The sequence below is a fragment of the Thalassophryne amazonica genome, chromosome 2 (assembly GCF_902500255.1).
Source record: "Thalassophryne amazonica chromosome 2, fThaAma1.1, whole genome shotgun sequence".
In the NCBI taxonomy this organism is placed as follows: Eukaryota; Metazoa; Chordata; class Actinopteri; order Batrachoidiformes; family Batrachoididae; genus Thalassophryne; species Thalassophryne amazonica.
The window spans coordinates 100,379,896-100,403,597 of NC_047104.1; the positions used below are offsets into that span (position 1 = coordinate 100,379,896).

A 23,702-nucleotide genomic window follows, 5' to 3' on the forward strand; every position below is an offset into this window, starting at 1 on the left:
TGGTGAATTTTGTCACCTATCCAGATCTCTTTGTTTTAGCAAATAAAAATACTCTGGGTTCAATCTACTGTCATAATTAATGGAAATCCTTCTCATTGTATTAATTGCAATATCCTTACCATCAGAAACGATGGAAATAACTGTAGAAACAGATAATTGTAGTTCAAGCTGAGTACAACAAAGACAGAGGTGCCTCAAAAGTTGAGAATCCAGTGCGGCAGTGCAAGAGTTGCGACCAGAAATCCTTGCGCACAACTCGATTTCAAAATAAAGCCTTTTTTTGATTTGTTAATTTAGCAGTTTTATATGACAAAATAAATGGAACATGGAAACAAATTTTGACGTATATCCATATACATACGGAGGTTTTGCAGTCAAAAGAAGTGTCATTTAAGGAAGGGGAGACGTTCAGTAATACCTTGTGGTAGAGCTCAGGAGCAATCCTCATGTATAGGTTCATATCCAGCTCATTATGGTAAGTTACAAACGGACGGGCCACGGCTCCCCCAGGAATAAGGTTCATCATTGGGGTCTCAATCTAAAACAGAAAAATGTTTGCGCAATGGAAACTTATACTTACTTTTTAAGAGCATTGAAAAAACTATTGACATTTATTTTGTTAAGTACTGTGTGTCCACATCTAAACAATTTAGCAATACTCCCCCCCCCCCGCCCAGAAAGACATAAAAGGTGAAAAATGTTCACTCCTTTAATTCTGTTCCTCGTTACATTTTAACCACAGGTGCCAGTTCTTACCTCCAAAAATCCAAGCTGGTCCAAGAAGGTGCGTATGTATGTAATGATTTTGGAGCGAGTTATAAACTTCTGCCTCACATAGTCATTGAGAATCAGATCCAAGTAGCGTTGACGGTATCGTGTCTCCTATAAAATAAGAGGACAGTAATGAGAAACACCTTAAAAATAGGCGATATGTGTACTGATATGACAGGTGTTCTATCAACAGGACAATATGGCATGTCCCATCAGAAACATGGCACTTTCTCTGAGTTTTTGGGCAAATTCCACAGCAAACAAAGTAAAAATGCAAAGAAAAGGATGTGGTGGAAAGTGGACATGTGTTGCGGCTTGTTTATAACCCAGAGATCAAACACGTCGAGGCGGTTGTGCAGGCGAGAGACGGCAGCTACTCTGTCAAAGTGTGTGGGCTAAAATTTACCGCCACAACCATTCTCATTTGCCTCGTCTTCCCGTCTCCACTGGGAACTGAAAAAGAACTACACTTTTCGCGACTGCTTCGGTGACTGCAGCCGAATACAAAACCGTACACCATTTTTCCATTAGAAATGATGTTCTCTTTGTGCACACTGTCCCCAAACATGGTCAAATCCCATGATATCACGCAGAGATTAAAATCAGACTGCCGTTTCCTTTACCAAACTACATCTCCACAACATCTAACCCCTGCTTTTTGAGTCATCATGTACACAAACCATGAAATAGGTAACCATGTTACGTCAGCACCCCCTTGAGGCTTGAAGTCACACCTCAATCAATTGATAGAGGAGACAGAGAGTCCAGATTAATAGTTTGTGTTTATGCTACACCATTATTTACAGGTATGCTCAAGTCTTCAACATTTAGAGTATTTTTGACTTTCATGTTAATTTTTGGCTTTCTTCTGGCTGCCCCTGTTTGGCCTGGGACACCACAGCAGAGCTGGTACAGATCAACACTTGGATCTGGCATACGTTTTGCATCGGATGCCCTTGAAAGAGGAAACTGCAGTTCTACAAACATATACATATATATATATATATATATATATATATATATATATATATATATATATATATATATATATATATATATATATATACACATACATACACACATAATTATATTATTATTATATTATTTTTCATGCTCCAAATTAAAATTGGTATCACTGTAGAAACTTGCCACTGTGTGTGTTTTTCAAGAATATTTACACATTTATGCCAAGGTTGTGCTGCATTTTCATTGAAGAAGAAAAAAAAAAACATTCTGCACACAGATATAAAATCTTTCAAATGTGCATAACAACCACCAACCACCATTGTCTACTGGTGGTTGGCTCTCACTGCGGTATTGTATCACTTCCTGTTCCGGAGCACAGCGGTGTTTTTCTGTATCTGTTAGCTGTTTAATCTGCGCAGTTAGATTGATCTAGTTATCTAGATTACGATTTGTTTCCCAGTGTAATCTTTACGTGCCTTAACTAAAGCACTCCTTCTGCTGAATCACCTCTAAATTATTTACACATTATTCACTTTGCGTGTTTTTAGGAATCCGCTAGCTTAGCGTAGCTACTAGCTCTTAGCCGATTTAGCATGGCGGCTTCTCCTGTCTCTCCCGCACTTTTCTGCTCTGGGTGTGAAATGTTTAGTTATTCCTCGGCCTCCTTTAGCAGTAACGGTACTTGTAATAAGTGTAGCTTATTCGTAGCTTTGGAGGCCAGGCTGGGCGAATTGGAGACTCGGCTCCGCACCGTGGAAAATTCTACAGCTAGCCAGGCCCCTGTAGTCGGTGCGGACCAAGGTAGCTTAGCCGCCGTTAGTTACCCCCTGGCAGATCCCGAGCAGCCGGGAAAGCAGGCAGACTGGGTGACTGTGAGGAGGAAGCGTAGCCCTAAACAGAAGCCCCGTGTACACCGCCAACCCGTTCACATCTCTAACCGTTTTTCCCCACTCGACGACACACCCGCCGAGGATCAAACTCTGGTTATTGGCGACTCTGTTTTGAGAAATGTGAAGTTAGAGCAAAACGAATCCGGTTCTGTCCGATAATGAAGCTTCTGAGCTTTTCTTGAAACATTATGTGTTCGCAAATTACGTATGATCCGACTAGTCGACTAATCACAGAAATAATCGTTGACTTGTCGATTAATATATATATATATATATATTAGGGCTGCAGGGCTGCCACAAATGACTATTTTGATAATCGACAAGTCAACGATTATTTCTGTGATTAGTCGACTATATATATATATACACATGTTGCCATCCAATATATATATATGTTCTCCACTAGCCAATCACAGATTAGCGTTTCTGTCTATCATTTACCTGTATTTTGGCATGCTTGGCGCCAGAAAGTTACGTTGGATCCAAAAGGATCGGCCCACAAGTTATATTGGATCAGTTCCCATTGACCAATAGCGTTTGAGCTTACTGCCAACAGCCTTTGTCCCGTCCACGTTCATCTCCCGGTCCAACCATGTCCTAAACCTATTTTTTACACCACTATCGATCTCTTTAATGTGGTCTTTGTCATCTCCCTCAGTAATTTTGGGCATGTTAAAGACGCAGCTCGACAGACCAAAAATGTCCACGTCCAGGTACTTTCAGTGACTTTCGATATTACAGAAATTCTGACTGGCTGAAGGTTCACTGTTGTAGAAAAAGTAACCAATGACATTACACATTTTAGCTTGCAGTTTCAGCATCTCTAACCGTTTTTCCCCACTCGACGACACACCCGCCGAGGATCAAACTCTGGTTATTGGCGACTCTGTTTTGAGAAATGTGAAGTTAGCGACACCAGCAACCATAGTCAATTGTCTTCCGGGGGCCAGAGCAGGCGACATTGAAGGAAATTTGAAACTGCTGGCTAAGGCTAAGCATAAATTTGGTAAGATTGTAATTCACGTCGGCAGTAATGACACCCGGTTCCGCCAATCGGAGGTCACTAAAATTAACATTAAATCGGTGTGTAACTTTGCAAAAACAATGTCGGACTCTGTAGTTTTCTCTGGGCCCCTCCCCAATCGGACCGGGAGTGACATGTTTAGCCGCATGTTCTCCTTGAATTGCTGGCTGTCTGAGTGGTGTCCAAAAAATGAGGTGGGCTTCATAGATAATTGGCAAAGCTTCTGGGGAAAACCTGGTCTTGTTAGGAGAGACGGCATCCATCCCACTTTGGATGGAGCAGCTCTCATTTCTAGAAATCTGGCCAATTTTCTTAAATCCTCCAAACCGTGACTATCCAGGGTTGGGACCAGGAAGCAGAGTTGTAGTCTTACACACCTCTCTGCAGCTTCTCTCCCCCTGCCATCCCCTCATTACCCCATCCCGTAGAGACGGTGCCTGCTCCCAGACTACCAATAACCAGCAAAAATCTATTTAAGCATAAAAATTCAAAAAGAAAAAATATAGCACCTTCAACTGCACCACAGACTAAAACAGTTAAATGTGGTCTATTAAACATTAGGTCTCTCTCTTCTAAGTCCCTGTTGGTAAATGATATAATAATTGATCAACATATTGATTTATTCTGCCTAACAGAAACCTGGTTACAGCAGGATGAATATGTTAGTTTAAATGAGTCAACACCCCCGAGTCACACTGTCAGAATGCTCGTAGCACGGGCCGGGGCGGAGGATTAGCAGCAATCTTCCATTCCAGCTTATTAATTAATCAAAAACCCAGACAGAGCTTTAATTCATTTGAAAGCTTGTCTCTTAGTCTTGTCCATCCAAATTGGAAGTCCCAAAAACCAGTTTATTTGTTATTATCTATCGTCCACCTGGTCGTTACTGTGAGTTTCTCTGTGAATTTTCAGACCTTTTGTCTGACTTAGTGCTTAGCTCAGATAAGATAATTATAGTGGGTGATTTTAACATCCACACAGATGCTGAGAATGACAGCCTCAACACTGCATTTAATCTATTATTAGACTCTATTGGCTTGCTCAAAAAGTAAATGAGTCCACCCACCACTTTAATCATATCTTAGATCTTGTTCTGACTTATGGTATGGAAATAGAAGACTTAACAGTATTTCCTGAAAACTCCCTTCTGTCTGATCATTTCTTAATAACATTTACATTTACTCTGATGGACTACCCAGCAGTGGGGAATAAGTTTCATTACACTAGAAGTCTTTCAGAAAGCGCTGTAACTAGGTTTAAGGATATGATTCCTTCTTTATGTTCTCTAATGCCATATACCAACACAGTGCAGAGTAGCTACCTAAACTCTGTAAGTGAGATAGAGTATCTCGTCAATAGTTTTACATCCTCATTGAAGACAACTTTGGATGCTGTAGCTCCTCTGAAAAAGAGAGCTTTAAATCAGAAGTGTCTGACTCCGTGGTATAACTCACAAACTCATAGCTTAAAGCAGATAACCCGTAAGTTGGAGAGGAAATGGCGTCTCACTAATTTAGAAGATCTTCACTTAGCCTGGAAAAAGAGTCTGTTGCTCTATAAAAAAGCCCTCCGTAAAGCTAGGACATCTTTCTACTCATCACTAATTGAAGAAAATAAGAACAACCCCAGGTTTCTTTTCAGCACTGTAGCCAGGCTGACAAAGAGTCAGAGCTCTATTGAGCTGAGTATTCCATTAACTTTAACTAGTAATGACTTCATGACTTTCTTTGCTAACAAATTTTAACTATTAAAGAAAAAATTACTCATAACCATCCCAAAGACGTATCGTTATCTTTGGCTGCTTTCAGTGATGCCGGTATTTGGTTAGACTCTTTCTCTCGATTGTTCTGTCTGAGTTATTTTCATTAGTTACTTCATCCAAACCATCAACATGTTTATTAGACCCCATTCCTACCAGGCTGCTCAAGGAAGCCCTACCATTATTAATGCTTCGATCTTAAATATGATCAATCTATCTTTGTTAGTTGGCTATGTACCACAGGCTTTTAAGGTGGCAGTAATTAAACCATTACTTAAAAAGCCATCACTTGACCCAGCTATCTTAGCTAATTATAGGCCAATCTCCAACCTTCCTTTTCTCTCAAAAATTCTTGAAAGGGTAGTTGTAAAACAGCTAACTGATCATCTGCAGAGGAATGGTCTATTTGAAGAGTTTCAGTCAGGTTTTAGAATTCATCATAGTACAGAAACAGCATTAGTGAAGGTTACAAATGATCTTCTTATGGCCTCGGACAGTGGACTCATCTCTGTGCTTGTTCTGTTAGACCTCAGTGCTGCTTTTGATACTGTTGACCATAAAATTTTATTACAGAGATTAAAGCATGCCATAGGTATTAAAGGCACTGCGCTGCGGTGGTTTGAATCATATTTGTCTAATAGATTACAATTTGTTCATGTAAATGGGGAATCTTCTTCACAGACTAAAGTTAATTATGGAGTTCCACAAGGTTCTGTGCTAGGACCAATTTTATTCACTTTATACATGCTTCCCTTAGGCAGTATTATTAGACGGTATTGCTTAAATTTTCATTGTTACGCAGATGATACCCAGCTTTATCTATCCATGAAGCCAGAGGACACACACCAATTAGCTAAACTGCAGGATTGTCTTACAGACATAAGACATGGATGACCTCTAATTTCCTGCTTTTAAACTCAGATAAAACTGAAGTTATTGTACTTGGCCCCACAAATCTTAGAAACATGGTGTCTAACCAGATCCTTACTGTGGATGGCATTACCCTGACCTCTAGTAATACTGTGAGAAATCTTGGAGTCATTTTTGATCAGGATATGTCATTCAAAGCGCATATTAAAACAAATATGTAGGACTGCTTTTTTGCATTTACGCAATATCTCTAAAATCAGAAAGGTCTTGTCTCAGAGTGATGCTGAAAAACTAATTCATGCATTTATTTCCTCTAGGCTGGACTATTGTAATTCATATTATCAGGTTGTCCTAAAAGTTCCCTAAAAAGCCTTCAGTTAATTCAAATGCTGCAGCTAGAGTACTGACGGGGACTAGAAGGAGAGAGCATATCTCACCCATATTGGCCTCTCTTCATTGGCTTCCTGTTAATTCTAGAATAGAATTTAAAATTCTTCTTCTTACTTATAAGGTTTTGAATAATCAGGTCCCATCTTATCTTAGGGACCTCGTAGTACCATATCACCCCAATAGAGCGCTTCGCTCTCAGACTGCAGGCTTACTTGTAGTTCCTAGGGTTGTAAGAGTAGAATGGAGGCAGAGCCTTCAGCTTTCAGGCTCCTCTCCTGTGGAACCAGCTCCCAATTCAGATCAGGGAGACAGACACCCTCTCTACTTTTAAGATTAGGCTTAAAACTTTCCTTTTTGCTAAAGCTTATAGTTAGGGCTGGATCAGGTGAACCATCCCTTAGTTATGCTGCTATAGACGTAGACTGCTGGGGGGTTCTTTCTCTTTTTGCTCTGTATGCACCACTCTGCATTTAATCATTAGTGATCGATCTCTGCTCCCCTCCACAGCATGTCTTTTTCCTGGTTCTCTCCCTCAGCCCCAACCAGTCCCAGCAGAAGACTGCCCCTCCCTGAGCCTGGTTCTGCTGGAGGTTTCTTCCTGTTAAAAGGGAGTTTTTCCTTCCCACTGTAGCCAAGTGCTTGCTCACAGGGGGTCGTTTTGACCGTTGGGGTTTTACATAATTATTGTATGGCCTTGCCTTACAATATAAAGCGCCTTGGGGCAACTGTTTGTTGTGATTTGGCGCTATATAAAAAAATTGATTGAATTGATTGATTGATAATTTCCCCTATTAAACTCCATGAAAGTTGTAACAGCAATAATTGAGAATAAACCAACATATTTCAATCATCATCCCAAAACTGGTCCAACAAGTCAAATCTCAATTTCTCCTCCAATTCATTCAGCACTACAGTCCACACATGCAAATCCTGAAGTACAATCACAATGTATAGTCAGTGCACTTCAGCAAAAACTTAATCTCAATGGTAGAGCCCAACTGATATGGATTTTTTGGGGGGCCGATACAGATATTAGGGAGTTTAAAAGACAGACAAACAAACAAAAACAAACAAACATGAAAGTGATCCCTGGAGAAAAAAAAAACTGAATTTTTTTTTCATGATAGTGTGGGGTCTGGGGGAAATACAACATGCAATTTGGTGCAATCTAGAGCAATTAATAAGCTAAATGAGAGCTATTTTTCTCAGTCCCATTTTCTTGCTCATTTTAGTCATGAAAACCACATTTTCCCATGTTGGCAAGATGGGAGAAATATAATACACAGTCTGTCACATGGATTTGAATACAGTGTTATTACTATTTCATAAAGCCACATGTTTGCATTGGACTGTTACTGTTCTCTCTCTACATTTATCTAAACATTTGACTTGAGCAATTTGTGCTTTTATAACAACTCATAGTGTCTTAACATAAACAAAAATAAAATTTGATACAAGTAAAGCTGCATCTAATGCTCATTAATTTAACAATATCACTTTTAGTTCTCAGGAACACTGATTTGGGTTTAAATGTGATTCTTATTCACTTATTTATATGGGAAATGCAATAACAGAGATTTTTCCGTCCATTGATGATGTCAGCATTTCTGGGTTACTGACAATTTATAAGTTGTGGAAAACGACACAAGAACTTTTCACATCAATATTTGACTTTTAGAGCATGTTAAATGTTTATCATATCATATATTCAGGTATGTTCATGAAAGGCTCATATGAGCCAACCAATAGATTGGTCAGGCTCTACTCAATGGGTACAAGTTTTGGAACATTTACAGAAATTTGTGACACTGCTTTTCTATGAGGAATACGGTCATCCAATATTATGAAGTGTATGACAGCACTCACCTTGTCTTTGAGGCCGAAGTGGAGGTGGGGCAACATGTGCAGACAAGGTGACAGCAGAATCATCTCACTGGGAATGATGCTCAACTCCCCCTTTTTTGTCTTTCCTGGGTTACCATGGACACCAACTATGTCACCACGCCTCAGCTTGTTATTGATGGCCACGAAGTCCTCCTCAGACTTGAAGTGCCTGATGGGGAGATGATTTAAAAAAAAAAAAGACATACCAATTACAAAATACACTGTACTCAGCTCAATTACATTCTTCAGTTTGAGATAACTGAACAAGTATTTTTATACAGCTGTATGTCAATATGTCCAGAAAATGGAAGCATCCTACCTATATTTGTGTTGTTTGTTGCTGCCTGTCATTTTGCTAACAGCTCCTCTGAAACGTGTCAGATATCTGCCAAACTCTGCCAAGAAATGGATCATTAGCTTGGCCTCCCAGATTTGGTATTTTTGAGTAGGAATTTTGTACCACTGTCAGGGGCGGGCTAATTTCTTCCCATTAAGTATCTCTAAGGCTTCATCTTTGCTGCCACTATTGTTTTGGGTTCACTAACATCTTGAAGACCGCGAGAGTTCAGTATGGCTGCCAAAATCATGTGTTTTAGCAGGAGTGACAAATCACTGCTAAACAAGGAAAATTTTACAGGGTATGTAAATTTATGAATGTAGCTAATACCATGCATCCAGAAAGTATTCACAGGTCTTCACTTTTCCTTTTGTTATGTTACAGCCTTATTCCAAAATGGATGAAAATTCTTTTTTTTTCCCCAAACGTCTACACACAACACCCCACAATGACAATGTGAAAATGTCCATGCGTATTCTTTTAAAACCACTTATATTCAAAGAAATATGGGAAAATAGATAACTTCTGTAAATCTGAGTGAATGATCATATTCCTGATTTTTAAATTATTGAAACAGTCTTGTTGGTATCATCCCAAAGTATGACCGCTATTTTTTTTTCCTCTCTCAGAGTAAACCAAACACATAAGGGTGATTCTTTAACTACGGGCACTATTGGCCTTGTAAATGTAATTTCCACCACACCATTGCCTTACAATATGAAGCGCCTTGGGGCAACTGTTTGTTGTGATTTGGCGCTATATACATGTGCTCTGATGTCACTGTTTATCTCCATAGAAACTACCCAAACAATCTTTCATATAAACTGTTTAAAGGGACATTACAGTGTTGTGGTGGAAATTACGGCAATAGTGTGGGACAACTACATTTTGTTTAAAAAAATCACAACAGTTGTATGACATTGAATAGCCCAATTATGTTTTGATTATTTTACTGATATTTTATTCAGAGATATTTTAAAACATTAGAAAAAACGTTTCTTTACCATTCATTTTTAATCATTGAAGATCAAAAGTCTGGGTGTGGGACAAGCACAAAACGGCAATATTTGCATATAATGATGCTGAAAAAAGGTGAAAAGTCATCATAGACTACTAGAACAAATTTCTTAACACACTTTCACTGTAATGATAACTATAAAAGTGTGAAATTTCCCCTTTTTGCTGTTTTTCATACAATATGATCAAAGGACATAAGTGCCCGTAGTCTAAGAATCACCCATAACTGGTGTTTTTGTTGTGATAAAGAATTTTGTACCTTGAGTTTGCCATGACTTGCAGCTTAACACCTTCACCTCGCAGATCGTAGAAAAGTAGCTTGGCACCAGAAGCCCTCTTTGCGTGGATTCGACCTGTTAGTCATAAATTTACAGAAAATCACTGGTGAATTATATGTCCAATATCAAATAAATTTTAATTGAAAATGCTCTCAGTACCTGACACATTGAGAACAATATCTGTTAACTGTTCTCCAGGCTGTAGATGGTTATATTTTTCGATGAACTCTGTGAGTGACAAGTCCACATGATATTTGTGTGGGTACGGGTCCTCAGTTGTGCCTTTTAACTCTTGGATAGCTTGGGAACGTATCTTGAAGTATTGCTACATTACAGGTGAAACACAAGATTATCTTTATATAGACACAGTTCACAGCAAGAGAAAAATTAAGTTTCATAAATGAGGTAGCAAAAATTACCACACAAAAATCTCACATGTGGGTCAAGTGTCTCTTCGTCTAATCCACAGGTATTGACTGCTCCATGATCATTGGTCTCCGTGTGCTCCACCTGCTCTTTGGCCTTGGCTTCTTTCTCAGCTGCCTTCTTTTCTGCTTTCATTCGTCTTTTCAGCTCACTGTTACAAAAAGGACAGAACAAACATCCAACTTTAATACTGAAACATCACCAGAATCTTGAAGGATAGTGACAGGTTGAACTGTGTGCAAACTACTCAAACATATTTAACAAATATACAAGTTCCATCAAAACCACTTAAGGAAACACATATTAAAAGAGGCACATTTGCTCAGATGACAAAAGGTTGGATGTTTTTCTCACTGGAATAGAAACACCACCAACCTTTTGTCACCTCTCCAACGGTTCCCGACAATTTGAGCTGGAACTGCAGCTCTACATGGAGGTGCATAATTTAGCCAATGTCCCCTGCCTCCAAAGGCTCGGCACAGCTGCTGCCTGGCTATTCTGACCAGACACAGCATACTGAGCTACACCGCTCAATGACCAGACCTGAGAAAACAGACATATACAAAGAGTCCAACACATGTAGCACAAGCTGGCTGTGGCTGATATACCATCAGATCCACTGGACAGAGATAATTTTTCTTTGGGATTAGAAAGAAAAGCTTAATTTCAGCTCCACCACAATGGAGCTAAAATGAAACTCAAATCATTCAAATCAAATGAAATGAAGACTTTCGCCTTTAATTCAAGGGCCTCAACAAAGATAATGGATTAAGCATTTAGGAATTACACCCTCTAATAGGCTGTCCCTCCATTTGCAGAGGTCACATGTAATTCTGTGTGTGTGTATGTATGTATGTATATGTATATGTATGTATATATATATATATATATATATATATATATATATATATATATATATATATATATGTGTGTGTGTGTGTGTGTGTGTGTGTGGAGTAGTGATTATACAAATCAACACTTTTCCAGTTTTCTTTGGACAAGTCACATATGTCACATTTCCAGCTATGTGAAATTTCAGATATAGAATAGATCAGGAAAAACTTTATTGATCCCTTGGGAAGACTCCATCAGGGAATTTGAGGTTCCAGCAGCATTGTATAGCAGCACACAGGGTATCAAACGTGAAAGTGAAAAAGAAAAGCAGTTTGCAATATAAATACCAGACATACAAATCAATACTGGCTTGCTGGCTATTACTGTTCCTCTCATTCCCAACCTCTGTCTTGGAAAAAAGGCACAGGGAGCAACTATCAGAGATATGATTCATTTTCTTGTACCAAAATCCTTATCTGTTCCATTTCACCATGAAGCTATATAACTGGACTGTGCAAAAGACAAAGGTTAGACTGTGCAATTTCTCTAATCACAGCCACAGATGCCTGTAATTCCTTCAGCGTTGACATCGTGTATTGGCAGCCCTAACTAATCTTCTTGCACAGTCACCCAGTTTTTGAGAACTGCCATCTCTAGATAGATGTAACACTGTTTGTATTCTTAATGACTGATGCAAATCAAGGTCAAGACATAGTGACTTAGAAACATTCATGTATCCTTCGCCTGATTTGTGTAAAGAAAACTGGCTGTGAAAGTGATGATTTGCAGTAACATTAACACATTTAATGAAAGGTCTACGTGTAAAAACGGCTGTAATAAAGGGTTACTGTGGTGCCTTTGTGACTTAAGAATGAAAGTTTACACTACAAGTACATCTCGGTTAGTTTCATCTCAACTCCAATGTTGTGGCACAGAGAGGAAACGTTACAACAACTGTCACCACCCACATACTTGTATACCTGACTGTAGCAAGAGTCAAACACTGGTGGGTTAACCATACTAAATTAGTTTTCATTCAGACAAATGGCAGGGTAGGGTTGAGTGCAACTAAACACCGACAGGCAGTGGTGAGAGCCAACAGGAGCCAATAGGAAGCCTAATTCCTTTCAACTATGTATGAATAACACTTAAATTTCCATGGAAGTCAACATTCTCCATGTACACAGTCCAAAATATCCCTTATTATCACAAATCAATCATTCAATCAATCAATCAATTTTTTTTATATAGCGCCAAATCACAACAAACAGTTGCCCCAAGGCGCTTTATATTGTAAGGCAAGGCCATACAATAATTATGTAAAACCCCAACGGTCAAACGACCCCCTGTGAGCAAGCACTTGGCTACAGTGGGAAGGAAAAACTCCCTTTTAACAGGAAGAAACCTCCAGCAGAACCAGGCTCAGGGAGGGGCAGTCTTCTGCTGGGACTGGTTGGGGCTGAGGGAGAGAACCAGGAAAAAGACATGCTGTGGAGGGGAGCAGAGATCGATCACTAATGATTAAATGCAGAGTGGTGCATACAGAGCAAAAAGAGAAAGAAACAGTGCATCATGGGAACCCCCCAGCAGTCTACGTCTATAGCAGCATAACTAAGGGATGGTTCAGGGTCACCTGATCCAGCCCTAACTATAAGCTTTAGCAAAAAGGAAAGTTTTAAGCCTAATCTTAAAAGTAGAGAGGGTGTCTGTCTCCCTGATCTGAATTGGGAGCTGGTTCCACAGGAGAGGAGCCTGAAAGCTGAAGGCTCTGCCTCCCATTCTACTCTTACAAACCCTAGGAACTACAAGTAAGCCTGCAGTCTGAGAGCGAAGCGCTCTATTGGGGTGATATGGTACTACGAGGTCCCTAAGATAAGATGGGACCTGATTATTCAAAACCTTATAAGTAAGAAGAAGAATTTTAAATTATATTCTAGAATTAACAGGAAGCCAATGAAGAGAGGCCAATATGGGTGAGATATGCTCTCTCCTTCTAGTCCCGTCAGTACTCTAGCTGCAGCATTTTGAATTAACTGAAGGCTTTTTAGGGAACTTTTAGGACAACCTGATAATAATGAATTACAATAGTCCAGCCTAGAGGAAATAAATGCATGAATTAGTTTTTCAGCATCACTCTGAGACAAGACCTTTCTGATTTTAGAGATATTGCGTAAATGCAAAAAAGCAGTCCTACATATTTGTTTAATATGCGCTTTGAATGACATATCCTGATCAAAAATGACTCCAAGATTCTCACAGTATTACTAGAGGTCAGGGTAATGCCATCCAGAGTAAGGATCTGGTTAGACACCATGTTTCTAAGATTTGTGGGGCCAAGTACAATAACTTCAGTTTTATCTGAGTTTAAAAGCAGGAAATTAGAGGTCATCCATGTCTTTATGTCTGTAAGACAATCCTGCAGTTTAGCTAATTGGTGTGTGTCCTCTGGCTTCATGGATAGATAAAGCTGGGTATCATCTGCGTAACAATGAAAATTTAAGCAATACCGTCTAATAATACTGCCTAAGGGAAGCATATATAAAGTGAATAAAATTGGTCCTAGCACAGAACCTTGTGGAACTCCATAATTAACTTTAGTCTGGTAGAAGATTCCCCATTTACATGAACAAATTGTAATCTATTAGACAAATATGATTCAAACCACCGCAGCGCAGTGCCTTTAATACCTATGGCATGCTCTAATCTCTGTAATAAAATTTTATGGTCAACAGTATCAAAAGCAGCACTGAGGTCTAACAGAACAAGCACAGAGATGAGTCCACTGTCCGAGGCCATAAGAAGATCATTTGTAACCTTCACTAATGCTGTTTCTGTACTATGATGAATTCTAAAACCTGACTGAAACTCTTCAAATAGACCATTCCTCTGCAGATGATCAGTTAGCTGTTTTACAACTACCCTTTCAAGAATTTTTGAGAGAAAAGGAAGGTTGGAGATTGGCCTATAATTAGCTAAGATAGCTGGGTCAAGTGATGGCTTTTAAGTAATGGTTTAATTACTGCCACCTTAAAAGCCTGTGGTACATAGCCAACTAACAAAGATAGATTGATCATATTTAAGATCGAAGCATTAAATAATGGTAGGGCTTCCTTGAGCAGCCTGGTAGGAATGGGGTCTAATAAACATGTTGATGGTTTGGATGAAGTAACTAATGAAAATAACTCAGACAGAACAATCGGAGAGAAAGAGTCTAACCAAATACCGGCATCACTGAAAGCAGCCAAAGATAACGATACGTCTTTGGGATGGTTATGAGTAATTTTTTCTCTAATAGTTAAAATTTTGTTAGCAAAGAAAGTCATGAAGTCATTACTAGTTAAAGTTAATGGAATACTCAGGTCAATAGAGCTCTGACTCTTTGTCAGCCTGGCTACAGTGCTGAAAAGAAACCTGGGGTTGTTCTTATTTTCTTCAATTAGTGATGAGTAGAAAGATGTCCTAGCTTTACGGAGGGCTTTTTTTATAGAGCAACAGACTCTTTTTCCAGGCTAAGTGAAGATCTTCTAAATTAGTGAGACGCCATTTCCTCTCCAACTTACGGGTTATCTGCTTTAAGCTACGAGTTTGTGAGTTATACCACGGAGTCAGACACTTCTGATTTAAAGCTCTCTTTTTCAGAGGAGCTACAGCATCCAAAGTTGTCTTCAATGAGGATGTAAAACTATTGACGAGATACTCTATCTCCCTTACAGAGTTTAGGTAGCTACTCTGCACTGTGTTGTTATATGGCATTAGAGAACATAAAGAAGGAATCATATCCTTAAACCTAGTTACAGCGCTTTCTGAAAGACTTCTAGTGTAATGAAACTTATTCCCTACTGCTGGGTAGTCCATCAGAGTAAATGTAAATGTTATTAAGAAATGATCAGACAGAAGGGAGTTTTCAGGGAATACTGTTAAGTCTTCTATTTCCATACCATAAGTCAGAACAAGATCTAAGATATGATTAAAGTGGTGGGTGGACTCATTTACTTTTTGAGCAAAGCCAATAGAGTCTAATAATAGATTAAATGCAGTGTTGAGGCTGTCATTCTCAGCATCTGTGTGGATGTTAAAATCGCCCACTATAATTATCTTATCTGAGCTAAGCACTAAGTCAGACAAAAGGTCTGAAAATTCACAGAGAAACTCACAGTAACGACCAGGTGGACGATAGATAATAACAAATAAAACTGGTTTTGGGACTTCCAATTTGGATGGACAAGACTAAGAGACAAGCTTTCAAATGAATTAAAGCTCTGTCTGGGTTTTTGATTAATTAATAAGCTGGAATGGAAGATTGCTGCTAATCCTCCGCCCCGGCCCGTGCTACGAGCATTCTGACAGTTAGTGTGACTCGGGGGTGTTGACTCATTTAAACTAACATATTCATCCTGCTGTAACCAGGTTTCTGTTAGGCAGAATAAATCAATATGTTGATCAATTATTATATAATTTACCAACAGGGACTTAGAAGAGAGAGACCTAATGTTTAATAGACCACATTTAACTGTTTTAGTCTGTGGTGCAGTTGAAGGTGCTATATTATTTTTTCTTTTTGAATTTTTATGCTTAAATAGATTTTTGCTGGTTATTGGTAGTCTGGGAGCAGGCACCTTCTCTACGGGGATGGGGTAATGAGGGGATGGCAGGGGGAGAGAAGCTGCAGAGAGGTGTGTAAGACTACAACTCTGCTTCCTGGTCCCAACCCTGGATAGTCACGGTTGGAGGATTTAAGAAAATTGGCCAGATTTCTAGAAATGAGAGCTGCTCCATCCAAAGTGGGATGGATGCCGTCTCTCCTAACAAGACCAGGTTTTCCCCAGAAGCTTTGCCAATTAGCTATGAAGCCCACCTCATTTTTTGGACACCACTCAGACAGCCAGCAATTCAAGGAGAACATGCGGCTAAACATGTCACTCCCGGTCCGATTGGGGAGGGGCCCAGAGAAAACTACAGAGTCCGACATTGTTTTTGCAAAGTTACACACCGATTTAATGTTAATTTTAGTGACCTCCGATTGGCGTAACCGGGTGTCATTACTGCCGACGTGAATTACAATCTTACCAAATTTACGCTTAGCCTTAGCCAGCAGTTTCAAATTTCCTTCAATGTCGCCTGCTCTGGCCCCCGGAAGACAATTGACTATGGTTGCTGGTGTCGCTAACTTCACATTTCTCAAAACAGAGTCGCCAATAACCAGAGTTTGATCCTCGGCGGGTGTGTCGTCGAGTGGGGAAAAACGGTTAGAGATGTGAACGGGTTGGCGGTGTACACGGGGCTTCTGTTTAGGGCTACGCTTCCTCCTCACAGTCACCCAGTCAGCCTGCTTTCCCGGCTGCTCGGGATCTGCCAGGGGGGAACTAACGGCGGCTAAGCTACCTTGGTCCGCACCGACTACAGGGGCCTGGCTAACTGTAGAATTTTCCACGGTGCGGAGCCGAGTCTCCAATTCGCCCAGCCTGGCCTCCAAAGCTACGAATAAGCTACACTTATTACAAGTACCGTTACTGCTAAAGGAGGCCGAGGAATAACTAAACATTTCACACCCAGAGCAGAAAAGTGCGGGAGAGACAGGAGAAGCCGCCATGCTAAATCGGCTAAGAGCTAGTAGCTACGCTAAGCTAGCGGATTCCTAAAAACACGCAAAGTGAATAATGTGTAAATAATTTAGAGGTGATTCAGCAGAAGGAGTGCTTTAGTTAAGGCACGTAAAGATTACACTGGGAAACAAATCGTAATCTAGATAACTAGATCAATCTAACTGCGCAGATTAAACAGCTAACAGATACAGAAAAACACCGCTGTGCTCCGGAACAGGAAGTGATACAATACCGCAGTGAGAGCCAACCACCAGTAGAGGCAAGCAAGAGTCTGCTTGAGTCAAATCACAAAATGTGTCACTATCTCACATGTGAATGTTGTTGACATTGCTCTCTCTGATCATTTCTGTGTCTTCTTTGACATAAATGTTACATCTAGACCAATAGTTGGGCTGGCAGTTACTCGAAGAAGATGCATAAATGACACAACAATGGTTCAGTTTGTTGAAATGATCACATTTGAAAATGTCCCATATTCTAATGTTGATGAAACATTGAACGCTTATACATCAAGTGTTTAAAATGTATTGGAAACCATTGCTCCAGTTAAAGTTAAACTGGTTAAAAATAAAGAAAAAGCGCCATGGAGAAATGAAGATTTGGTCAGGGCACAGAAAAGGGAGTGTCGGAAAGCCGAGCGAAAATGGCGAAAGTCAAATCTTCAGGTTCATTATGAAACTTACAAAGGTATGCTTTGTGTATTCAACTTGACTTTACGTCAAACAAGGGAAAGGTATTTGTCGAAAATCATTTCAAACTGCAGTAACAATTCCCGTGTCCTTTTTGCCACAGTTAATAGATTAACAAATCCTTCAGTTTCTCTGCCTTTGGAACTGGTTTCTACTTCCAAGTGCAATGAGTTTGCAAAATTCTTTAATGACAAAATTCAGACCATTAAAAATGCTATCATTTCAACAACTCAGATTGTATCACTGCAGCCTCTGAAACATCTAGAGTTGGCACATTTTACACCTGTAACTGGCAAAATTATTGATGATGTTATCTCTGGTCTGAGTTCATGTACTTCTTGCCTAGATGAGTTACCCACTAGATTCCTGAAGTCTGTGCTTAGCACTTTGCTACCACAGATCACTCATCTAGTGAATACCTCACTGCAAACTGGAACATTTCCAGAGGCTCTGAAAACTGCTGTCATTAAGCCTCTTCTAAAAAAGAGCAGTCTTGATGCAGCAGTCTTGAACAACTACAGACCTATATCAAATTTGCCTTTCTTAGGGAAAGTCCTGGAGAAAGTGGTTCACAAACAGCTCACTGACTTTCTCGTTTCTAATAAGGTTTTTGACATTTTCCAGTCAGGTTTTAGGCCACACCACAGTACAGAGACAGCTTTGATTAAAGTGACAAATGATATCCGTGTAAACACAGATGCAGGCAAAGTCTCAGTCCTGGTTTTGCTGGACTTGAGCGCTGCCTTTGACACAGTGGACCATGGGATTCTACTACAAAGGTTAGAAAATTGGGTGGGAATCACTGGTACTGCATTAAACTGGTTTAAGTCCTATCTTGAAGACAGGACATACTTTGTTGAAATTGGAAATTGTGTCTCGAACAAAGTGGCGCTGACCTGTGAGGTTCCCCAGGGGTCTATCCTGGGACCACTCTTATTCAATTTGTACATGCTTCCATTGGGTCAGCTGATACGCAGCAATAATGTATCCTACCATAACTATGCAGATGACACTCAGATCTATGTGTCATTGACAGCAGGTGAACTGGGGCCTGTAGATTTACTTTGTCACTGCATCGAACAGATTAGTTTGTGGATGCAAAACAACTTCCTCCAATTAAACTCAGATAAAACTGAAACCATTGTCTTTGGCCCACAGAAACAATGAGAAAGAGTCATTTGTCACCGCGAGTCTCTCTCTCTCTAAAGCCTAAAGATCAGGTTCGAAACCTTGGAGTAATCATGGACTCAGACCTGACTTTAAACTGTCACATCAAATCAGTAACATCAGCAGCTTTTTTACCATCTAAAAAATATTGCTAAGATTAAAAATATAGTATCCAAATCGGACTTAGAGACGCTGATCCATGCTTTTATCTCCAGCAGATTGGATTATTGTAATGGTGTACTCACTGGCCTCTCTAAACGAGCTGTCAAACAGCTACAGAACATCCAAAATGCTGCAGCTCGAGTCCTGACAAGAACCAGGAAATATGACCACATTAGTCCAGTGCTCAGATCTCTGCACTGGCTTCCAGTCACTCAGAGAATAGACTTTAAAACAGCTTTGCTTGTGTACAAGTCTTTTCATGGTTTAGCACCAAAGTATATCTCTGATATGTTAGAGCCATATGAACCATCGCGGGTCCTGAGATCCTCTGGGACTGGTCTTCTTCTTCTTTTATATATATATATATATATATATATATATATATACACACACACACACACACACAAAAACAACACTAGATCCCGTGTAAAATGCAAACAGTAAATCACGCAAGATTATAAAAAAGGGTTGATTTTGGCTAAGCAGGTGCTAGTTAACCTCAACACTCACAACGACGCAATCAGAACCAGGTGATTCTTTTTAAACGTTGTTTTATGTTCGAAATATATCACAAAGGACGTGAATGGAGGCAAATGCCATTTAATTATGAACTACAGGCATTTAATTATGCCGATGTAGGCGGATGTTAAACTGAAACTACACGATTCCACGATCCCTGCGACGTATTGCTCTAAATGAATGCTGGATGTTGTAGTCTTTAATCATTCAAACCTGAACGACTGGAAGCGTGCATTAGCATGTTCAAAACTACAAATACCACAGTACCCCAGAATGTAGTCTAAAGTTCCACACGGACCGTTCGCTCATTGCTCCCTGAACTGATGTAACGCCGACTAACGTTGCATTACCTTCTTAAAGTTACCTTAGTGCGTTTAATGGTAAACACGCAGTTTAGACCATGGTAACCGTATTTATGAATGATGTAAATGTAATGTAAGTCAGGAATGTGCTCACTTTTTGCTGAGTTTCTCCTCGTTCACCACTGTAACATCCGCCATGTCCTCCAGCGAGCTCGGAAAGAAGTCGATCCGCGTGCTCCGAAGTATAGACATTAATACTTACTAGATAGGACAGCTGCTTCTTCATACGGTATTTTCATCCGCCATTTTTGGAAAGGAACATACAGTTTATACCCCAAAATATCATAAATTTGAGGTACAAATCGATCGGAGCATGATTTTGAATTCCTGTACTGCAAATACCCCACATGCCCTATTATATATACTCTCCCAAAAATACATAAATCTCTGAGCAATCCTCCAGGGCGTCCAATAGTGGCCCAAAATGACTCTGTGGTCCTCTCTTAGAAAACCTGAAAATGCCCATATGTTAACACTGGACATTACTAGCCTTTATACTAATATTCCGCATGAAGGGGGTATAGAGGCACTAGGGCATTACCTCCAACAGAGAGACGGTTCATATAGTCCTTCTTCCAGTGTTTGGAAACAAAGCAGCAAAATGATCATTTTGTGAACATTTTACCGTGCACACAACCTGTTTTTGTTGTGAAAGTCTGTAGTTCTCACACCTTGCCCAAGAGCCCTTAGTGATTTTCACCCTGGTTGGGTTTTGAACCGAGGATCCTCTGGTCTGAATCCCAAAACTTAACCACGACCATCACCTCCCCTATTAATATATACCCTGTAGCGCGCACACGCGCATGTGGACACACAAGGATGGTTTTGGACATAATTCACCAAGTCAAACATTGTTCAAAAGGAAATGCAGCGACTTACAATAACACTGAGTTTCTGGCCTTACACAGGGACATGTGCCACATCTCTGTTAATTAAACCCCCTCACACATTAATGTTCACTGTTGCTAATTGATTAAACCTGTTCACACATCAATGCTCAAGGTTACACGTTCCTGTGGACTGCCACAAAAAATGGTTTTCATGTGCTGTATGCAGTACTATCTGAGCGAACACACTAAGGTCCACCTTTGTCACGCCCATGTTGTGCTTTATAAAAACTGCTTTAGTCCTTTGTTCGAGGTTCTGAACAGATGTATCTCCTGCGAGAAGTTCTTCAGAATCCAGGCCTGTTTTTCAGTGTGACTTTGAATAAATTTAAATTGAGAAATGGTTTGACTTGTGCATGATAAAGGACAGTATTACAATAAGAACCGGGTGATATTAACAATGTGAATCAGCACATGCTTTGTAGAACCCTTAGACATCCAAGCTCACCCTGCTCAGAGTGCCGCTCTCATTGGACCTGACATCTCTGCTATCTTGGCATTGTGGGATACCTCACGCCCACAGGGTGAGCTCGCCGGACTACTTTCGCCACACTGCTCAGCGCCGCTCTCGTTGGAGCGACAACACACAAAGTGTGTCTCTTCCCAGATAGATCTCTTTCAGTGCAGCTTCTTGTTCTGACTTTAACATGAAGTTAACACCCAAGTCTTTCATCGCAAACTGTAAATGGTAATCAAAACATTCCAATCATTTCGTTCTGAATTCTTCCGCATCAAACTCTACCGTGTCAATGTTTACAATGCTCATAAACTTTTAAGTTTCTTAAATATTTATTATGACCACTCTTAAAACTTTTGTTCTTTTTATAATTTTACTACTGGTAAATTTAAAATCGATTTAGATGAGATATACTCATTATCTCACAGGAATATATCACAATTATCTGGGAACTACTTTTTGCCCAGGAATTCATCAAGCACATCGGCCGCGGGCGCGTACCAACACAGAATACCCAGAAACTGTGGAAAGTTGTTCGGCCATAACGAGAGCGTTAACTTTTAGCTTGTCATAAGCTAAGCTAGTGGCGCGCGTGAGAGTGTGATCCAAGCTCATTCATTCTCTTTCTCAAGATGGCGGTCCGAGCTGCTTCAGTGAATGACACTGTCCTCTCTAGTTATTATTAATCTCTATGCTTCAAAGACTGTCACCACAGGCCTCGCGGGGGAGGGGTGTATTCTAGTGTGCCTAAATAGAGAGAGTGGCGTCAACCCAGAACGTGCCATTTTGGTTCCAACTGCGCTGAACTACTGAATAAACCTTTAATGTTTTCAACATTTTTTAAAATCATTTAACCACATAGAGCAACACATCCAGGTGCAGGTGCTATCAAAATAAATCTAAAAATAGTTAAGCTATCAAATTTACAATTTATGATGACTTATTTAATTTACAGCCTGATTTACGCAGCTGCTGCTCTGTAACCGTGTCATGCAATGACGTGCGTGACAGTTTAAAGTTCTGTCGCTGGATTATGCTTTGTTCCGGACTAATTTGACCCTTAACAAGCTTTTCTTTCTACAATCATCACCTCCAAATCAAAGGTGCTGTAAAATTGCCAACTTTTCTGATCCATTTGTAATCAGCGTGTGCATTGCAGTTACTATTATAATATAATATAACGGCAGACGGAGGACTAAAAGTATGTCAAATCACAGCTGGCTGACACTTTTCTGCTTTCACTGCGGCTCCAAGTCTGAGCACTGTGTGAAAAAATAAATGGTCAGACTTTTAATCACGGAACTGACTCCGGTCCCACATGCGAGGGTTTTAATGGAAATACAATACAAAAACTTTGGGACTTTTTTTTTTTGTCCGGTGACTGTGAATATCCGGTTTATACGATGACGGTTTAGGTGAATTTTACTGTACATGGGACTGAACAATAAATTTACCTCTCAAAGCTTTGATGATGATGTCGGCTTCCATCCCACACGGCTGACTTTATTTTCCCAAATGTTCATTCTTTGTTTTATTCCGATCTGAAGGGAATCTGTACATCTTGAAACCCTTGCTGTGCCTATTTTGCCTCCAAATGCACAACAACCTGCCATTTTCAGTGAATAAATAAATAAAATAGCTGGATTTATATGCAGATAGATTAACAGCGAACGCTATTTTGAACCCAAGATGGCACCGACTCATCATGTCGCCACTCTCTCCATCTAGGCACACTAGTGCCTGCCATGTTTCCAGTTTCCAGAAAATGTCATGTGGTTCTTTCACTTTTTTTTTTTTTAAACTTTAAATCATCAAATGAGTGCAAATGCACAGATCAAAAGAATCATTCCTTTTGATCTATTATCCTAAACTCACAGTGGATTAGACCCCTCCCAGATGTAATATATCAATGTCCTTGTTGAATCCACACTTTGAGCTTAATTGTCATTAGTCATGTTGATAGTTTTAATGCTGACAGTCTGTCTGGTTAGAACAGGGACAAATGTCATCATCAGTACATGGCAAGTTCAATCTGGATAACAAGTCACATCAGAGTGAATGTTTGGACAGGATAAGGTATGTTTATTTATTCTTATTGAGTAGATATTACCATATTTGACAGTGCTTTTAATTTTAAAAACAGTGAATGATATCCAAAGCTTTTTATAAAGGAATTAAGTGCTGATAATGCAAGACACACCTCTTTTTCAGTTAAAAAGAGGTGTGTCTTGCATTGTTGAAATGTATACTTTTTCAACATTATTAAGTTCTTTCAGCTTCTCCCTTTTCCATTTGGGATCATCACCACATACTGTATGGACACAGCAGAACCGAAGTGGATCTGCATGGTGATTTGGCATAAGTTTTACACCAGATGCCCTTGCTGACAAGTTCATGTTACATATAGAAT

General features: G+C 39.8%; 1 protein-coding gene and 1 long non-coding RNA gene across 3 annotated transcripts in view; one reads left to right on the forward strand and one right to left on the reverse strand.

The window, feature by feature from the left end:
- Window positions 1-20,124, reverse strand: part of kars1 (lysyl-tRNA synthetase 1) — a 46,922-nt gene extending 26,798 nt beyond the window's left edge. The window contains exons 1-8 of one of the 2 annotated variants that reach the window (XM_034190490.1): window positions 20,043-20,124; window positions 10,988-11,155; window positions 10,622-10,763; window positions 10,346-10,511; window positions 10,168-10,261; window positions 8,537-8,723; window positions 757-882; window positions 419-538 (exon numbers count right to left, since the gene is read on the reverse strand). In XM_034190490.1, coding sequence (XP_034046381.1) covers window positions 419-538; window positions 757-882; window positions 8,537-8,723; window positions 10,168-10,261; window positions 10,346-10,511; window positions 10,622-10,763; window positions 10,988-11,127 — 975 coding nt within the window. In that variant the 5' untranslated portion in view covers window positions 11,128-11,155; window positions 20,043-20,124. The remainder of the gene's footprint in view (window positions 1-418; window positions 539-756; window positions 883-8,536; window positions 8,724-10,167; window positions 10,262-10,345; window positions 10,512-10,621; window positions 10,764-10,987; window positions 11,156-20,042) is intronic. The other variant, XM_034190498.1, reaches the window with a different exon arrangement.
- LOC117527986 overlaps window positions 1-23,427 on the forward strand; it is a 29,039-nt gene extending 5,612 nt beyond the window's left edge. The window contains exons 2-3 of the long non-coding RNA XR_004565649.1: window positions 14,651-14,655; window positions 23,415-23,427. This is a non-coding gene — a long non-coding RNA (uncharacterized LOC117527986). The remainder of the gene's footprint in view (window positions 1-14,650; window positions 14,656-23,414) is intronic.
- Window positions 23,428-23,702: the final 275 nt, after the last annotated feature.